General features: G+C 33.3%; 1 protein-coding gene across 1 annotated transcript in view; it reads left to right on the top strand.

The window, feature by feature from the left end:
* Positions 1 to 2,564: 2,564 nt before the first annotated feature.
* LOC134839353 (proton-activated chloride channel-like) overlaps positions 2,565 to 17,779 on the top strand; it is an 89,780-nt gene continuing 74,565 nt past the window's right edge. The window contains exons 1-3 of the mRNA XM_063854871.1: positions 2,565 to 2,646; positions 3,371 to 3,797; positions 4,120 to 4,275. Coding sequence (XP_063710941.1) covers positions 3,722 to 3,797; positions 4,120 to 4,275 — 232 coding nt within the window. The 5' untranslated portion in view covers positions 2,565 to 2,646; positions 3,371 to 3,721. The remainder of the gene's footprint in view (positions 2,647 to 3,370; positions 3,798 to 4,119; positions 4,276 to 17,779) is intronic.

Genomic DNA, 17,779 nt, shown 5'->3' with positions numbered 1-17,779 from the left:
ATCGTTGAATATGCAAAAATTAGTCGTGTAGGTTTAGAATAAAAATCAGGTTTTCAAATAAAGTGAAGTATAAAAGCTGAAGGTTTAAGTTTCCTTGAGTTTTTATCGGTTAATTAAATTTACGCAATAAAACAGTCATTCATTTGCCCATTTCTTAAATGATTAATTAGCCTATGTCAAAGATATATCATCAGTGTCAAAATCAAAAGGGGTGTTCTAAGCTGTTCGACACTAGGAGTTTGACACATCTGACAATTTTTTTTTTTCTGATTTTTTTTCAAAAGTTTTGGAAGGCGCTTTCGTCACCGGCCTTGTAGTGATGGCGTGAAAAAATTTGAGGTGCAAAATTTTTGTAGGTGTGAAATTGAATCTAATTTTGGGGCCTCAAATCGAATTCATTTTAGACTGATGTTTTCATCAGTTTTAGTCAGACTGATTTGTAGACTGATTTTTTCATCACTTTTAGTTAGATTTTTTCATACATATTGTCCAAGCTGCCTCACTCAGTTTAAAATTTTCTTCACTGGACCAGATCTGTGCCTCTCCTAAACCGTTGAACTCATGAAAAAAATCATGCTGATACTATTGATATTAGTGATGTCCAACTAAAGGAACGTAGAGACCGGCCGCCTACAATTACATCAGCTTACGATCACTTGTGTCAGACGGCCTACCTGACTTTATTGACATCGTACTGTTGGACCTGCAAGAAAACTTATTAGCAGCTGCAGCATCTTGCTCTAAGCTGTTCAAGCTCATTCCTCACCGGATTTTGAACAGAGCTGCAACTGAAGACTTTGACGATTTGGTAGATTTTACCAGAAAAAAAAACTGCCGGATTACAACTTTGGAAGCAAGTTCCAAGTTAATGAAGATATGGCCCTTACCGCCTGACAACGCTATGGCAGCAGTTTTCACTGATGCCCTAAATGTCTGGAACAAGTCGACAATGCCAGTCATGTACGTTTTGCTTCGAGTTGCAGCAATCCTTCCACTATTAGTTTGCATTACTCAACAATCCTTCTCCAGTTTGAAGTCAATGAAAAATACCTTCAGTCTAACATGAAGGAAGATCCTTTATCGAGTTAGGCTTCGGTATAAACTCAGCATGAATTGGAAAAAAATGGTCATTATTTCACAGAAAAAATTGCCGCACGAAACCGCAGACTCAAGTGTAAATAAACTTGCATATTTTTTTTGGTGTTTTTTGAACTCGATATTTAGCCATTTTTTCAAAATTTTGCACCTTCAGAAAAATCCTAGATTTCAGTAGTTTTCCGCTAAAAAAGTTTGAGGTTTTTCTGTAAAATTTAACATTTGATGAGCTGTAAATAATCAATCGTTGAATATGCAAAAATTAGTCGTGTAGGTTTAGAATAAAAATCAGGTTTGCATATAAGCTGAAGTATAAAAGCTGAAGATGTAAGCTGAAGAAGTTTCCTTGAATTTTTAACGATTATTTAAATTTCTTAAATGATTACTTAGCCTATGTCAAAGAAATATCATCAGTGTCAAGTTCAAAAGGGTGGTGAGCCTTAAGTATTTAGGCTCACTGGTCACGCAAAAAAAACTTACGACGCCAGTTACTATTTTATGGCGCCAGCTTACGACGCCAGTATATTATAATTTTGAGCGCGCCCCAAACAAACAAGTTTGCTTGCCAAAATTCTCCCAAAAAACCCGAAGCTGGCTTTTTTGGCTGATTCTTTGGAAAGTTTACTTGCGGCACGGAAATCTTTTAACAAAAAAGTATAGATGTTGTTTTTGGGAGACATCGGAAAACCAAATCATAAATCATTAAAATGAGTTCAAAACACTTCTCAAAGTATTTTTAAATAACCCCTCAAAAAATCTTAGATCCGTCCCAATGACTACCATGACGTAAATAAAACAAAAATTATAAAAAAGATGCTCCGCTGATTCAGCAAACCCATTTCTATTTCGGACCTCTGACCGTCATGTTTGTGGCTTTTAATCAAATATTTTGAAAATTTATCAATAGAAATTACAATACATTTTCTTTTTGTCTTCATGTGATAAACATTCGTTTTAGCTGATGCACGTGGACGATTAAACAGTTTCCACCAAAAAATGTGGAACGAACAAAGCTTGAAATACTGTAATTTACCGCTCTAATTTACCGCACTGTAAATTGTGTTCAAAAGTTTGGTAAGCTATGTCTTTTATGCGGCAAAACAGTCTTGAATCTTTTGGGAAATCAAAATTATGATGGATATTTGGATGATTTTATGTAATTGTAGTTGTTAGTTACCGTCTGGGTGTGAACGAATTTGAACCAATTTTTAATCAATCATTTTTCAGTTATTTTTGCTCTCTTGTATTAAAAAATAAATTGATGTTTATCAGCGGTAGAAGATAATATGTTACTAGGAATGGTATTTAGTCAAACAATATCGAAAAAAACGAAAAGATATGGTTGGTTCGATGTAAAATAACACGACAGTGATTTTTATCCAATCATGTGATCGAAAAATTGAAAATGAAAAATGAATTTTGAATGGATTGAAAAATTCCAGAGACCATTTAATATATTGAGTGTGATAGGATAAATTGCAACTTAAATAATTTCCCAAATTTGACCAACTCCAGGCATTCACAATTTTGAGCCAATGCTATGATTTTTCAGTTCTGATTTTGAATCATTTTTGCGAGCTTTTGACGCTCCATATTTCCAGTTTTTAATTAATCGTACCTCCAAAAAATTGAAATTTATTACCTTAGTTTAAACTTTTTCGAATGTTTTAATTCGCAAATTGATCACATCTGATTTTTAAAGGGTAAGTAGTGATATGGTTGGCAACCCATTACTACTTGGGAACGCCCCTAGCAGAAACAAGCATCACCTGAGATTTCTGATTCCCTACTTTTGGATTTGAGAACCATTGCGCCCTAATTTAACCCTCCCAAAAGTTGATAAAAGTTTTAGATAGAAATAGTTGGGCAAATTTCGCATCATAAACCCATACAAAAATCAATTGTTTTAGTTTTTAATCTTGGCTGTTTATTGTATTTTCTATCGTAGGGCAGGTGTTGAAATTTGTATAATTTTAACTGCTATATTAATTGAAGATTGATTGTGCGAATAAGTTTGTAAATGTCACTTTCTAATTAGTTGCTTCTGTTATTAGCCCCATAAAAGTGCATAAGGTTCAAATTTTCATCCCGTAATTTTCATTATCAAAGTATTCAGAAATCTTAGCAGGCGAACAAATTTTAATATCTTTTTTGTGTGCCTACCTTTTTCACTTACATTTATTATTCAATTTCCAATCAAATAGAGGGTATTTTATTACTGATTAGACTACAATTTTTCCCGTTATGTCTTCAAAATCTTTCAAAAATGCTTCAGAATTGCAAGGACGTTCAAAATGTATTCGAGACCTGACCATTAAATTTAATGTTTCCGTTTCATTACTTGCTCAACTAGCCCCTTCAATATTAAAATCGTAAAAGAGCTGTTTAATTTCGAATCAGCCGCAAGCTTTGTTGTTCCTTAATATTATCTTCAAAAGTACTTCAAGATGGTATCCAAAACCCGTTATATATTATCATTAAATTTAATGTCCCTGATTTATTTGTTGTTAAACCGACCGTATTTGATCTCGAAAAATTGATAAACTTGTTCAATCACATAAAGCTGGTCACACTTACTGAATTTAAATTCAGGGTGAACCAGATTCCAGAGGGTGTCTGGCAAATTATGTCTGGCAAAGCGGGGACAACGAATCACCAGAACCACGCGACCGATTCCAGTCCTTGGGTGGAATGGCGCCAAGGTTAGTTAATTAAATTAAGTAATTCATGAAATTGAAACCTTTTTTTTATATTTAGACCAATTTTCTAGTACAAGGTTTTGACAAGGAAAGGAGTTACGAGGCGGTTTGAGTTACGTTTTCTCCGGTAAAATTTTCGTTCAGAAAACTTTTTTCGAAACAGAGTTAGAAAACTATTTTTCGGAGTAGATTCATTACGAGGTCAAACTGTTAAGCAACTTATACATTCAACTATGAAACTGATAACCGTACCTTAATTTCAGCATTACTCATTTCTTTTAAATCATATATGAAAGAACATGTTGATGGAAATTCCACATGATAGGTGTGCTGACAACCCTGATTGCCCTATTCTACACCGTCCTAATTGTGGTTTCCATTCTGGTGTGCGTGTTCTCTGTGTTGTCCATCTACAAAGCTAGTCAGACCCCTGTGACCTCAACCACTATACTGCAGCAAGACAGTCCCTACGATCCCCCAGGTGAGAAGAAGTTAAATAACAGCACCATGTAAAAGAGTGTCGTGCGCAGGATTTTTCAGGGCAGGGGTTACGAATTGCACACCGAATACAAACTGGTGCCTAACGCAAATTGTAACCAAAAACTAAATTGAAGCTAAAACTCTTTTCAATTACAGTTTTTTCTCTCGAATAATTGTTATTTAGATCAAATTGGCAGAAAATAGGCGGGCGGATGGAATATTGGGATATCCTTACTCAGGGGCGGATCTAGGATTTTCTTGAGGGGGGGTAGCGGCGGAATTTCAAAAATTTTTCGAAAACTTTGTCGCCTTTTTTTTAAGTCGACCTAATTGATTTTGCGAGTCCCAAAGCACCCTGTTTTGGTATAACTTTCTGCGCTGCAGACAAAACTTTGAAAAACGGGTAAAAAAAGCGTTTTTAGGCACTTTTTGGAAAATTTTGTTCAAAAAATTGCGTTTTTTTGGCGCGCGCCCCCCTCAAAATTAGTATATATCGGCGCCGAAGAGGCGCCTTTAGAAATACATCAGGGAAGGTCACCAATTATGGATATCTCGAAATAGTGCAAAGGGGGACCCTTTGGGCAGGCAGGGGGTCGAATCCTTGAGGGGGGAAGGGTCGTCCGCCCCCTTAAATCTGCCCCTGTCCTTACTCATTGTAACAGACGCAGTTGATTATAATGAACTTCAACACAATTTTATCGCCCGCGCAATACAGTCTTCCCAAATTGCCGACGGATCTCAAATTGATTTCAGACTTACCGAGAAATCACAATTTGTGGCACTGCTGAGCACTTTTCGATATGCCAGTTTTCAAGTTTTTGACACGTTCTTTACCATTGGGATCTTTTTCTCCTCCATCTCACACAAACTTATCGTTTTTCTTAGGGAAATAAGTTATTATACAAGTTTTATGAGATTTCCTTGATAAGCTATTTCTTACCCAGGTTGGCCACCATAAACCGGAAATGCTAATCATACAATTCTACAAGCTAAGTTTATGAAAAAATTCTGGTCAGAAAAAAAGCATATTTTTTTGCTAAAACGGTGTTATCGAATTTTAAAAGTCGGCGCAAAAGTCGGTTTATCGCCATAAAAAAAACTGAAAAAAAAATTGGTAAGAAGTCCTAACTATACAATTTTCATAACAGAAAATTGTATGAGTAGCATTTTTTGATGGCAACACCAAACGTTTTAAAAAGTAGTTTCGAAATTGCACCAAAAAATATAACTTTTGTAAGAATGTTTTATATATTTTTTGTGTGCATAATGTAAATCTGGATACACAAAAATTTAACTTATTTCCTTCTTTAGATAACTTTTTTTGTATTCTAGTTCTAACGCTCTGAAGTCCTAGTTTTTTTGTCTTGCGTATTTAAGTATGCTTTGCGATATCCACAATCAATCAATTAATATTTTAAGTTTGAAAAAATAGATTTATTGAAAATTTTGGCAAAATTGAGAAGTTTGCAATTTTCTCCAAAGTTTGCCTTAGGCATCAATATTCAAGTAGTCTCCAAAGCATTCTACATGCAAGACCATTTAATCATTGATGACTCTAGTTTTGACTGACCAGGGTCTTTGTCATTTGTGTTTGATTACAAAGACAAGCCAAAGATATTCAGAACAAAATGAAATAAAAGAAAAACTTTTCTTTGGTTAATTGAAAATTGCTAGTCATACAGTTTTCATGTATGATAAACCACTAGTCATAGGTTTTTCATGCAGTTTTTTTGTACTAATGGAAATGCATGAAAAGTGTACGACTAGCATTTTCCGTATAAGAAAAATGTATGACTAGCTTTTTTGTTCAACCGTGTATTTGCTACCACTGGGTAATGACAAAAATCCATCTCAATGTAAAGGCCCTAGAAAACAATTTTTTACCAAGATTAAGAAATAAAATTTTCGGGGACAGACTTGATTTCATTGGTTTGAACTCTCACCAAAGGTGTCTGGCGAAAAGTTTCTGCACGGCAAATACATTTTAATAAACGCATCTTGAATGTCTTTTCTTTGATGTTTTTGAGGCGTGATTGGTCAGAAAGAGCAATTTCCGGTGCGAAATTTCTCTCAACTTTGGGAGCTTTTGGAAATTTGAAGGCCAAAAAAATCGTAAATAGTACTAAATGGGGAGCGGGTTTCGGGTAGTGATAGGTTTGGATGTTCTGGCAGACCGCCTACACTTCCGGTGTTGTTTTCGGCAAAGATAAACAAACGTTTCAAAAAAATGGAAAGTTTTTTTCAAGTTTCTTAATAGGAAAGTTTTTTTCGCATATAATTTCACGTACAAAAAAAACATAATTGGCATCTTTTGATGCAATAGTTGACCAATTAGTTTGTCTTAAGTTTTACCAAAAAATTGAAGTTAATCTAATTTTCTAAGCAAAATTTTTACGAGCAGCATTGTTTTTATTTATTGCGCCTGGTTGACTCGATTTTCAAAGAAAGTGACGGAATCTTTGTGCCCGGGGTGGTTTTTTTTCTCTAAACGAATTTTGACTTTTTAACTAGCTATTTTTGACAAAATTTTAATGCATCATTCTAAAAGTAATGGTCTCTTTTGCTCAAATTTAACAAGATATTTCACCCGTGATTATTTAAGGGCTTAAGTATTGTCAATTTGACTAACTTCGGAAAATTAACGCGCGATATAACTCGTGCTATGACCGCGAAAGCAAACACTTAATCATCCGCCATAAAAATTGTTCCAAAATGAATTGATGCAAAATATATCACTTTGCATTTCACATACCGTGTTGGGGAATAATTTTAAAAATAATTATGAAAAAAAAATGAATTTTTTCATTTTTTTTTGTTGAAAATGTGATCAATTATTTTATATTTAAATTATTTTATAGAATCAAAAAACAATCCGAACTTTCAGGGCTTTGTATTGATACGAGCAGTCTTGTTTTTTGTGCACGCAACGCTCAAATTTCTACAAACGAAGCAAACTAATTGCTCAAACCATGCCAAACTAGATTCAAATGAGCTTTTGATTAGAAAATGGGTTTCTCATGACTATGAAATTGGCTGGACTTCATCAGCAAATTTAAAAAAAATTGCTCTTTTGCTTCTGAAAGACTAGCGAGTCCTACAAAGACAATATGTGGTAAAATCAAATGACACAGTTTCATGCTAAATTGTTATTAAATTGCAGTTAAAGCCTCTTAAAATGTTCTAGATTTGGACTGCTTTAGCTAAGGACTCCGCATCAACATCAACAGTTTAATGAACCAGCATCAAATGACTACTGGTTTACGAATTTTCCTAAATTTCAAATTAGGAATTTTTACCCTCGAAGTCTTATACTGTGGTTTTTGGGCCACAAGCAGTCAACAGTTCGAAATTTTGATTAGCTTAAGCAGCGAAACTTGAAAAGATAAAACCAAATGCTAGTTAACTAAAGCGTTTGACAGCTTGTTCAACCGGTTGAAATCGGGCGTTGGAGCTATGAAACTTTCTCTCTGATGTGTTGCTAATTTTCCTTGTTAATCAAAAAAGTTGAGATAAATTAACTAACTAACATCATTTATCCACGAGGGATAGGACCAACATACGAGCTGTACAGCTCATCACGGCGAACCGCTGTTGTGCCCCTGTTTAAGAATTGACCACATAGGCATTTTTGACACCAAAGTTTCCAGTAACAATTTTCGGAAAGTGATTTTCTTAAAGCCGATATACAAAATGTTTCAACCGAGTAGAAAAATTCTAGACCTAAATGCACAAAAAATTTGCCATTCAGATGATCGCGCACTACTTGCACTCTACAAAAAAAACTAGCTTTGTTCGTGTCATTTTGCTGCTTTTTTATTTTGTCCTGTTTTATTTTTGTGATATAGCTCAAAAGGCCATTACGGGGGTTGATGATTTACTGATTGTTGACTTACGATTTACGAACTCGATAATCTCGGTCTACTTGGCGACACTCCGCCAATAATCAGACTACCACGATTTTTGTTGTTCGAGAAAAACATCTATACATACATACAACTACAATTTTTTGAGAAATTATAGAAAAAGTTGAATATTGGCCATAAGTCAAATTCTGTTCAGACCGATCCTTTTTTCTCAAAAATGCTATGAAATTCGATAATTTTGCACCATTTTAGTTGGCCCAAAATAACTAATTGTTGAACTGTTGGCATTTTGGTTATATTCCCATTTAATTACAAAATATAGATGTCAGTCTGATAATTTTGACCTTGATTTCAAAATGAAACTGGTGTTTTCTATAACTCGTGATACATTTAAAAGCCTTTTTTCGGACAGCTCAAATCTATAACATATAATAGCTTTTTTGTGAATTTATTGATTAAATTCAATTTAGTTTTTCTAATGCTTACACATTTGTTCAATTCTCAAAAATAACAACCACTTTAAAACCTGAAGCTGAGTGAACCGGCAAATTGAAAGTAAAAACCTTCCTATTTTCGGTCGCTTGCTTCATTTATTGTCATTTTTTGTACGTCGACCCTCGTAACACGATTTTCGGATAATTGAGCTTGCGAGTGTTCTCACAGTAACAGGCAGTGAAGTCTTAGCAGGAGTTCCAGGATTTTCTGTAGTCTACTAATTGTAAGTTTTTTTTGTGCTTGATTAAAATGTAAATGCAAATCCAAACCTAATTTTATTAAGAGGACTGAAATATTAGAGGGCTCAAGTAACCTCGCAATGAGGTTCGACGGATAATAATTGAATAAAGTAGATTTTCAAGGTATGCCTCAATAAGACATCAAATTAATTGATTATAATGAATTACAAATTGATTATCACCAATCAAAAAAGGAAAAAGTTTGAACCAATATAATCGATTATAACTGATTATAATGAATTAAATTGGATTATAATGGATTTACTTTGACTTACGCAAGAGCCTGGGTTTTCCAAAAACTTTCCTTGTATCTTCTAAACTAGAACATTGCAATAGTTAAATTGAGATTTACATTTGGCTTTTAAATTTTGTTGTTTTTTTATTTTCTTGATTTTTTCTCGTCGTTTTCTTATTTCAGTTACCGCCGCCCCTGCGCCCACTTACCTCTCAATTATGTTTACCAATCTTCCTCTACTTGCCACCCCTCCCCACTATTTACCCTTTTGTACAGTTTACCTCACCCCAACCTCGCCACCTAATCCACCTACCTCCAAATCCCCCATACCAAACCCCAACACGTGGCGGAGGTTCATGAGATTTCGGGTTTGGGAGTGCATTTGTTGGGGGTGGGAAGTAAATTCGGGAGGAGAGTCAAATTTGAAAATCGGGCAGAAGCATTTTTGGCTTATTTTTTCAACGTTTATAATCACTGAAAAATGTTTAAAACTTCTATGGAAGGTGTATTAAAGTTGGGTTAAAGGTGGGTTGAGTTTCGGGGAGTCAGGGAGTTTGGGGATGGTTAAGATTCGGGAAGGGGGAAGGATGGAGGGGGAGGAGGGAGAGGGTTAGTTGTTTGGGGGATAAAAAGATGGGGGACATGGGTAAAACATTGGGGTATTTCCTACGGCAGGGTGTTGAAATTGTGCTGGATATCATTTTGCAAAAACTAAGTACATGTGATTAGATTTAAAAATCCAGTAGACTGTAAATGTAGAAAAATCTGCTATTTTTGCAGCAAATTAAGAAAAATTTTAGAGAGAAGAAAAAATGTTATTGAGCTCTTTGGCAATAATGGATTAAAATGGAATAAAGTTGATTGTGTGGTCCCAACGTGTAATTATAATCGATAATAATGGCCAAATTCTTTACTACGAAAATCAATTATAATCGATAATGATTCATGGAGCTTCATTGCGGGCTAAAAACCTTCCTAAAATTCTGCTACCAGAATCATTCAATTTTGGAAATGTTTTCCATACAAACTCTAAATTTTGGAAACGTTTTCTATACAAACTCTTAATTTCGATCGCTTGCTTCGATTGTTGTACGTCGAGACTTTCGGATAATTGGACTAGCGGGTGTTCGCACAATTATGTTTTGATGAAGTCTTAATAAGAGTTCTAGTGTTTTCTTCAGTTTACTAATGGTGTGTTTTTTATGTACAAGATTCAAAATAATTCCAAATCTAAACTTGCTTTATTAAGAGGGCTGAAAATTAGAAACGCTCAAATAACGTCTTCTCTTTTCTAGGTTACTTTTTTGCGAAAATTCGAACTAGCTCCGCTTTTTAATTTTTTTAACCTAATAATAGACTTAATAAGGGCAGATTGTTTTTTTTTAGAAAATTTTGCATCTCCTTTCAAACAGCCTCCTTCAACAGACTATTGTTTTGAAAGAAAATTCAAACATTTTTCTATCTCATTAATTTTTCAGAAAATTGCAAGACGCATGAACGTATGTTTGAAACATGCCAAAAATGTACGATAAAGCTTTATGAGCCGAAATAACAAAAGTAATAAAAAACTTTAAAGTTGGGAAACAAAAGACCAAGGTAAAATATACAACAGGAAATACGTTTTTCATTGACGCTCGTTTGATTGGATTTTGCCATTAAAATTTTATTTTTGCATTCACGGTTACTTTTTTTCTCGATCAGTCTATAGCCCGCGTGACAATGCCATCAAGTCTCGAAGAAACAAATTCCCGAAAAATTTTTTAACTGGCGGAACCCGCTTCTGTTTTTATCAGATTGGTTACTTGTAAGTGTAATATGGAACTCATGAAAGAACTAATCAAAATGCGTAATTATTAAAACATAAATCAATATTCAGGAGTCTATCAGTATCAACCTTTTTTCAAAAAAAAAACAATCATATCAAGTCTGTCATCAGTGACATTTTAATTTTTCGGTAGATACAGTTATTGTAAAAAATTGTGGGTTACAATTCGGAAACATTCAGCGAGTAGTTTTTTTTAGCTAGATACTTCTGTTAATCTATGTCCTTCAAATAAACTCAGCTAAGCAACCAAGTTAGTGTGAGCAAAAAGTAGGGTATTCTAAGCGATTTGCAAGAAGCTTAATCAAAGCTTTCTAAAGTTGACCTTAAATATGGACAAATAATGTCTTTAATTGGAGAAACAATACCTTGAAATGCCCTGTTTTGATATATGACCAGGTTTGCTTGATCATAAGAAAGGCCAAAAAACTGTAGATCTCGTTAAGATGCCCAATTAGTATTTTCGTTTTTGTTTTCTGTCATAGCTAGCTCAATATCTTTCATTTTGAGACATCGTTAGCTCAAAATTATGTCATTCGTTTCTATTGGTCGAATCAAACTTATCAATCAATTGATCAATTTTTTTAATCAAAATTGGAAGATTTTAACAAAAGAGGGAGAGACGTCGTAACAAAAACGGCTGAATGAAAAACCGGCTACGATGAAGTAGACAGAAAGGAGGCGTGGTAATTAGCTTAGCTGAAAAATGTCGCGCTTTTAATCAGGCGACCTGATTAAATATATGCCATATCCTGTCTTTTTTGGCAAAGAAGTGGAAACAGGACTCTGTAGTTCCGCCTTGTGGTTATCAAGTATCAAATGTCAAGTATTATCTAGAGGAAATTGTTTTCTTGGGCAAGCCTTTTTAGTCAACATCCACTATTTTGAATTTTGGGTTGGCGCCGATTTCTTATTTCGAACTAACTCTAATTGGGTCGATAACATTATTGCTTGTATATCAGAGCAAATCCGACTGCACTTTAAGTCTATTTAAAGTTTTTTGTTTGAAAAGTTGACAAAATCATCGGGAAAAAAAATTTTTCTTTTTTTTTAGTTTATCCCCCACACGCTAATCTAAACTACAGAAGGATGAATTTAGCGTCATGTATACCGATACTACGACCAAATGACTTGCCTCAATTCAATTTTGAATCCATTTTTTTGCGTTTTATAAGAGTGCAGAATATCGAGCGATTTTAGAACCCCCATTTTTTCGAAGAGTAAAATATGTTTTTAATTGAATTTGAGCTCATGAAAACAACAATTTTTCAGAATGTAAAAAAACTTTGTTAAATGATTGTCAAAAAGCAGAAAGTCTGATGAACGAAAAAACTCCCCATGTATGAAAATATCGCAACTTTTTAGGAATTGGGAATAACAAGGTATGGCGGTTTTTAAAGAATATAGAGATACTAGCAGCTTTGTCTCTTTTCGTCCCAACAGTTCAGAATCTCTGTTTTAATTGATGTTGTAAATGATATTAAGGTTAAAATGCGTGATATTTACATTTATGATAGCAGCGAGCTTTAGTGAGCGTAGTAAAACAGTACGTGTTCTATTTTTTTCACCATGGCGCAAGTATTGGTGCGACTTTTGACAGAATCATTGCGGTTTTTTGATTCCATATGTTTGACATTCTTTTCTTAGTAAATTAAAACAGTTGATGCAATTTTAAATCATTAAATGAACATAAAACAGCTATTTGTTTCAAAAAACATAACAATCTTAAAAACTCATAACATTCTAACTCATTATATATTGAAACTTTTTAAAATGCATAATTTATACATGATTCGGCTTTATTCTTTCCACTTTGTAACATGCAACGTTAGATTGGATTTCTTTTATCTTCTTTCTTAATTCTTTTTTATATTTCAAGTTATTACTTGCAAAATTGTGTCTAATCGTATTTGGTGCCACTTTTGCTACATCGAATTGGCATTTGTTGAGCATATGTGGCTGCTCTATCGGTGACTAGATTTTGCAGATTGCTAAGCTTTTGTGGCGGAGAGTGCAAAGCATGAGAGTCCAAAACCCAATTTGCAGGTTTAAATCCAAAACGTATCAAAAGTTTTCTAGTTCGAGGCTTATTTTTTTTCTTACTTCATTTCATAAAACTGGTTTTTTGTTTTGTTCTCGCTAGTGATTGCAAAGCACAGCTTCACCTCAGTGTATAATTTGAATTATCAAGAACAAATCTGCTTGCAAGAGTTCGGTGTAACGTATGCACAAACTTAAAACTGCTTCTATCATTCTCAACGTTGTTTCCTAAAATAGTTTCAGCTTTTTTTCTCAGGATTCAAAACTATGGCAATTTTAACGTGAGTCGATATTTTATTTATTCATAAAAATAATTCATCCGTCTTCATAAACAACCGCCTCAAATTAATGATAACACTGAAAAACTGATTTTTCTATCTGTTGGTGGAACCCATGCAAGTTTTCATTGAATTACGAACACGTTAAACTAGTTCTTAGTCCGAATTTTTTTCATAGAAAATGACGGATTATTTATGCTTGTAGCGGTTGTTTCCTCCAAACAAATTTAGATTTTTCATCTGGCAATTTTTGACAATTTTTTAAAAAAATTTTTTTGAAAATGATTATTGTGTTGAGCTCAATTTCAAAAAAGCGCTTCACTTGTTATCATTTTTCGTAAAGTTATTGGGGTATAAAAGTTTTCATTTTGGTTAAGTTGGGTCAATTAACGCGCGATATATTATTTAATGCATACGCGGTTTTTTAATCCATCTTAGATACCGTTTCACATTGAAATGAGGCGTGCTATTTGGTCTAGTTAGTGTTTCGCTATATGCAAAAAAAATCCTTCTATTTTTATTATGCGTGTGGGGGATGATTTTCAAAAAAAAATTTAAAAATTTTGAAAAGTTTTTCGTTTTTTTTTTTTAATATTTTCACCCATTTTTAAAAAAGAACACCACTCCATAGACTGTAGAAGGCATACGAGCAATCTTAATCTTTAGTGAAATTCACACGCTGGGTGAAAATGGAAAAGAGCGTCTGTTTTTTGTTTTTCCTCTTTGCTACTGTGGTAAAAGGATCGGTGGGGTCGATTGTTAGATCCCTTTGTTTCAATTAGTCAATAAAATAAAACATAAGTCTCATACTTGACTTATCATAGATCATAGTAAATCTGGTCCTAGAGTTAAAAGGATATTTATAGAACAGATATAATAAAATGGTTGATTAAATCAGTATAAATTGTTTATAAATGGACGAACAACTATCTTAAATACCAAAATAGGTTTGGAGTATTTAGGTTAAGATACATTAATTAAAATGAACTAAAACATTAGAATCTTACCTTTGTCAGTTCTGGAACGTTATATTTTTTAAAAGTTTCGTTTATTAGAATAAAAAATTAGTGATAAATGAAAAAAGGAAAATAATTCTACTCGACTGAGCGAGTAGGGAAAGTAAAAATTCTGAAGATTCCTAAGTTAAACCATAAGTTAATGTAGTATTTAAGTATGCACTTTCTTTCACTTTCGTTTCCTTCTATCACGATGCCTTCCCTTGTTTCTTAATTCGACTCCTGGGACGTCATTTAAACTTAATCGCAATCCTCACTGTTTTGATGATTGTGGTATCATTCATTATCGAATCTTAATCGCAACCATGTTGCTGGAGTTTTGCTTCCGATAATCATAAATGCAATGGAACCTTTATTGTTCCCTCTGGTGCTGACTTCGTCCTTGTCTTGTTTATTTCCCAGCTTCCAGTTTTCTTACCGGTTTGCACTCTGTTGTTAGAAATCAATCAAATAGTAAAATTTTCTGTGTCTTGCAGAATCAAACAAAAGGGTAATTTTATGTCGTAACAGAAAAGTGCTGGTAACTTTTTAAAGGTAAATTTGGTAATTTTGTTGTCCTGTTTGTTAGATTGGTAATTTTGTTGTCCTTTTTGTTAAGTGTTTTCCCTGATATGGTTATTTTTGTGTCATGCACAAACCCTCCACAGTGAAGAAATATACAGACAAAATCATGCATTTAATCTGCCATCGCTTACAGAAATTATTTCTTCGTGCAGTTGTGTAGTGTCATTGTTAGACACTTCTTCAAGACTTACATTGCAGTTTGTAAATACGATTGAATAATCAAATTTCGAAAAAACTATATGAAAGTAGAAAAAGGAGAATAAGTAAAAAGAAAATAAGTATACTAGAAAAAGTAGAATGAGTAACTATCATAGGAAACAGTAACAATTGAAGAACTATTATCTTTTTCAATGTAACATCAAATTGATGCCTATCGTGTTTTGCTGATTCGCGAAAGCAGTGATAATTTGAGAGTATTGAGAGCTTGTGTTTTCAATTGTGATTGCTCCAATAAAACCGGCAAAATTTTTATAATAAAGAATCAATTTTGATTGATTTGGGAAACTATAAATCGTGTTTACGATAGCAAGTACATGGTCGACTTTGATTAGGATGTTGTAATTGAGCATGAAATTGATAACCATTGCTAGGTAGAACATTGTCCTAAGCATAATGTATTTCGAGTACCTCTTGATTTATCTCAGTTTCATCGGCTATTAAAATTGGCTTATGAATGGCAATTATGGTAAAAATTATGCTTATTTTATAGTAAAAAACGAATTGATGCACTGATTGCAATTAATTGTTTCCAAAATCTCACAAAGGCCTTTTGTCTGAGATTAAACTATTGTTCTTTTTAAAATCTTCAAAGTTTTCTGAAACTGGTTTTTACTAGGTCTCAATGATCTCTAATTATATCAAAACTAATCATGTATGTTGATAAGTGTTTGAGCAGAATCAAAGTTAGAATTTCTCTAAGAACAACTATATCCCATAAGCTGACCTGCATGCGCGTTTTTGTTCGTTGGCGGAAATATTAAGAAATTGGCCACATTAAGAAATTGGCCAAAATATTAAGAAATTGGCCGCTCCTCAACTTTCCAAATTGGTCAAATTGGAAAGTTGAGGAGCGAGTATCATTCGAGTCATAAAGGCTATGTACAGCCACCAACTTTATCTTTGGTTGGCCTAGTAAATGGTACCATTATTAGGGAAACTACATATAGCACCAACAGGGCTGGCATAAATCTACGGCGGATTGGGTCAAACATTGGTTCGCCCGTAGTTTATAGATGAATTTTCAAATAAATCTGAGTTTTTGCTATCTTAGCTGGGCTCACGTGGATCAATTTTTGAGTAAAATTCTGATGAATTGTGTTTTTTTCATCTTAAATGGCTTATTTTGACGAAAGTGTTAAATTTTAAGTAAATTTGAAGCTTACCTATATTTGTTGAGTTACCCCTTATCCTAACTGGGACTCCTAGTTTAGCTAGCCTTAATGGTTTCACTTAAACAAAAATTAGATGAATATTTTTTCATGCTGAGTTTAAACTAGCTTGAATGGCTCTATTTTGGTCACAATTGAGTTAAGTTTAGCTTAATTTGAAGTTAAATTTTCTTATTTGCGCTTATTTGAACCAAAATTGGGTGAATTTAAATTTGAGTTTTAGTTTATCTAGCCTAAAAGGCTTCATTTTAACCAAAACTAGGTAAAATTTAAAGTAGTACTGAAATTAACAAGCTTACATGGCTCTATTCGGAATAAAACTGAGTAAATTTTGGGTTTAATTCGGAGTTCACTTATCTTAATTGTGCTTATTTTGACCAAAACTGGGCAAAACTTTTGTTTAAAATGGAAACTTATCTAGTTTAATTGTGTATACCTTGATCAAAAATGGGCAAAATTTTGTTAAAAATGGATTTGGTTTTGGCCTAATTGGACCTATTCTGACAAATATTGTGGGCAAAATTCTGATAAAATAGAAGTTTATTTAAATTGATTGGACTTATTACGACCATAAATGGAAAAATTTTCTGTCAAAATAGAATTTTATCTAGCTTAAATAGACTTATTTTCACTAGATTTGGAAAAAAATTTCATTAGATTGGACTTTTTTTAAGCTTTTTCGCGCTTATTGAGAAAGTTTCTGTTAAAATAGAAGTAATAGAAAGTTAATCTAATTTAATCGAATTTGTTTTGACAGCAAATGAGCAAAATGATGTTAAAATGGAAATTTATTTCATTTAATTGGATTTATTTGGACTGACATTGGACAAGATTCCGTTTAAAATGGACGTTTTCCTGTTAAGTCCGCTTAATTGGACTTACTTCGACCTAAATTGGACCAAATTTTTTTTTAATTTTTGAAGTTTACCAAAGTTAATTGGGTTTATTTTAACTGAACTTGGGGAGTTATTAGCTTATCTGTATGTACTTTATTGTAATTTTAACCTGAAATTAGCATAGGTTCAGTGAATTTCACTCAATTTGATCGTTTTAAAAAGACAATTCAGAAAAAAAAACACACCTTATAGTTCCTTCCCTAGTAGACGTAGAAGTTTCTTCCCTAGGTTGGACCAAAAGTTCCTTCCCTGTTGAGATAATTAGATTTAGAGTTAAGTTAAGTTAGGTTAGAGGGTAAGCCTCGCAAAAATTTGAAAATAATATAAAGCACATTTGCAAAATGAAGAATTGAAAATGAGTCTCAAGGTAGCACAGGTTTGATTAATTATAAGATGGATGTAATCATGTAGAGTACACTTAGACTGCATACAGGACCTCTCATCACCTTTTGGAGAATGAATTGAAATTTTTAACAAGTTTTTTGAGCCTTTTCGGAATGTCTGATGAAAGAATTAAAAACTGTAAAATAGTTAGGTTAACTTAAGTTGGTTAAGCTAATTTAGATGAAAAGGTTGTTAACATGTCTGAGTTATAAGTTTTTACTAGCCGATTTCTTTTTTTTCTGTTTTGAGTATATAGTAATTATAATAATAATGAGTTAAAATTTC

The sequence above is a fragment of the Symsagittifera roscoffensis genome, chromosome 2 (assembly GCF_963678635.1).
Source record: "Symsagittifera roscoffensis chromosome 2, txSymRosc1.1, whole genome shotgun sequence".
Lineage (NCBI taxonomy): Eukaryota > Metazoa > Xenacoelomorpha > Acoela > Convolutidae > Symsagittifera > Symsagittifera roscoffensis.
The sequence above is the reverse complement of the archived record's forward strand: the minus strand, read 5'-3'. Positions and strand labels throughout refer to the sequence as shown.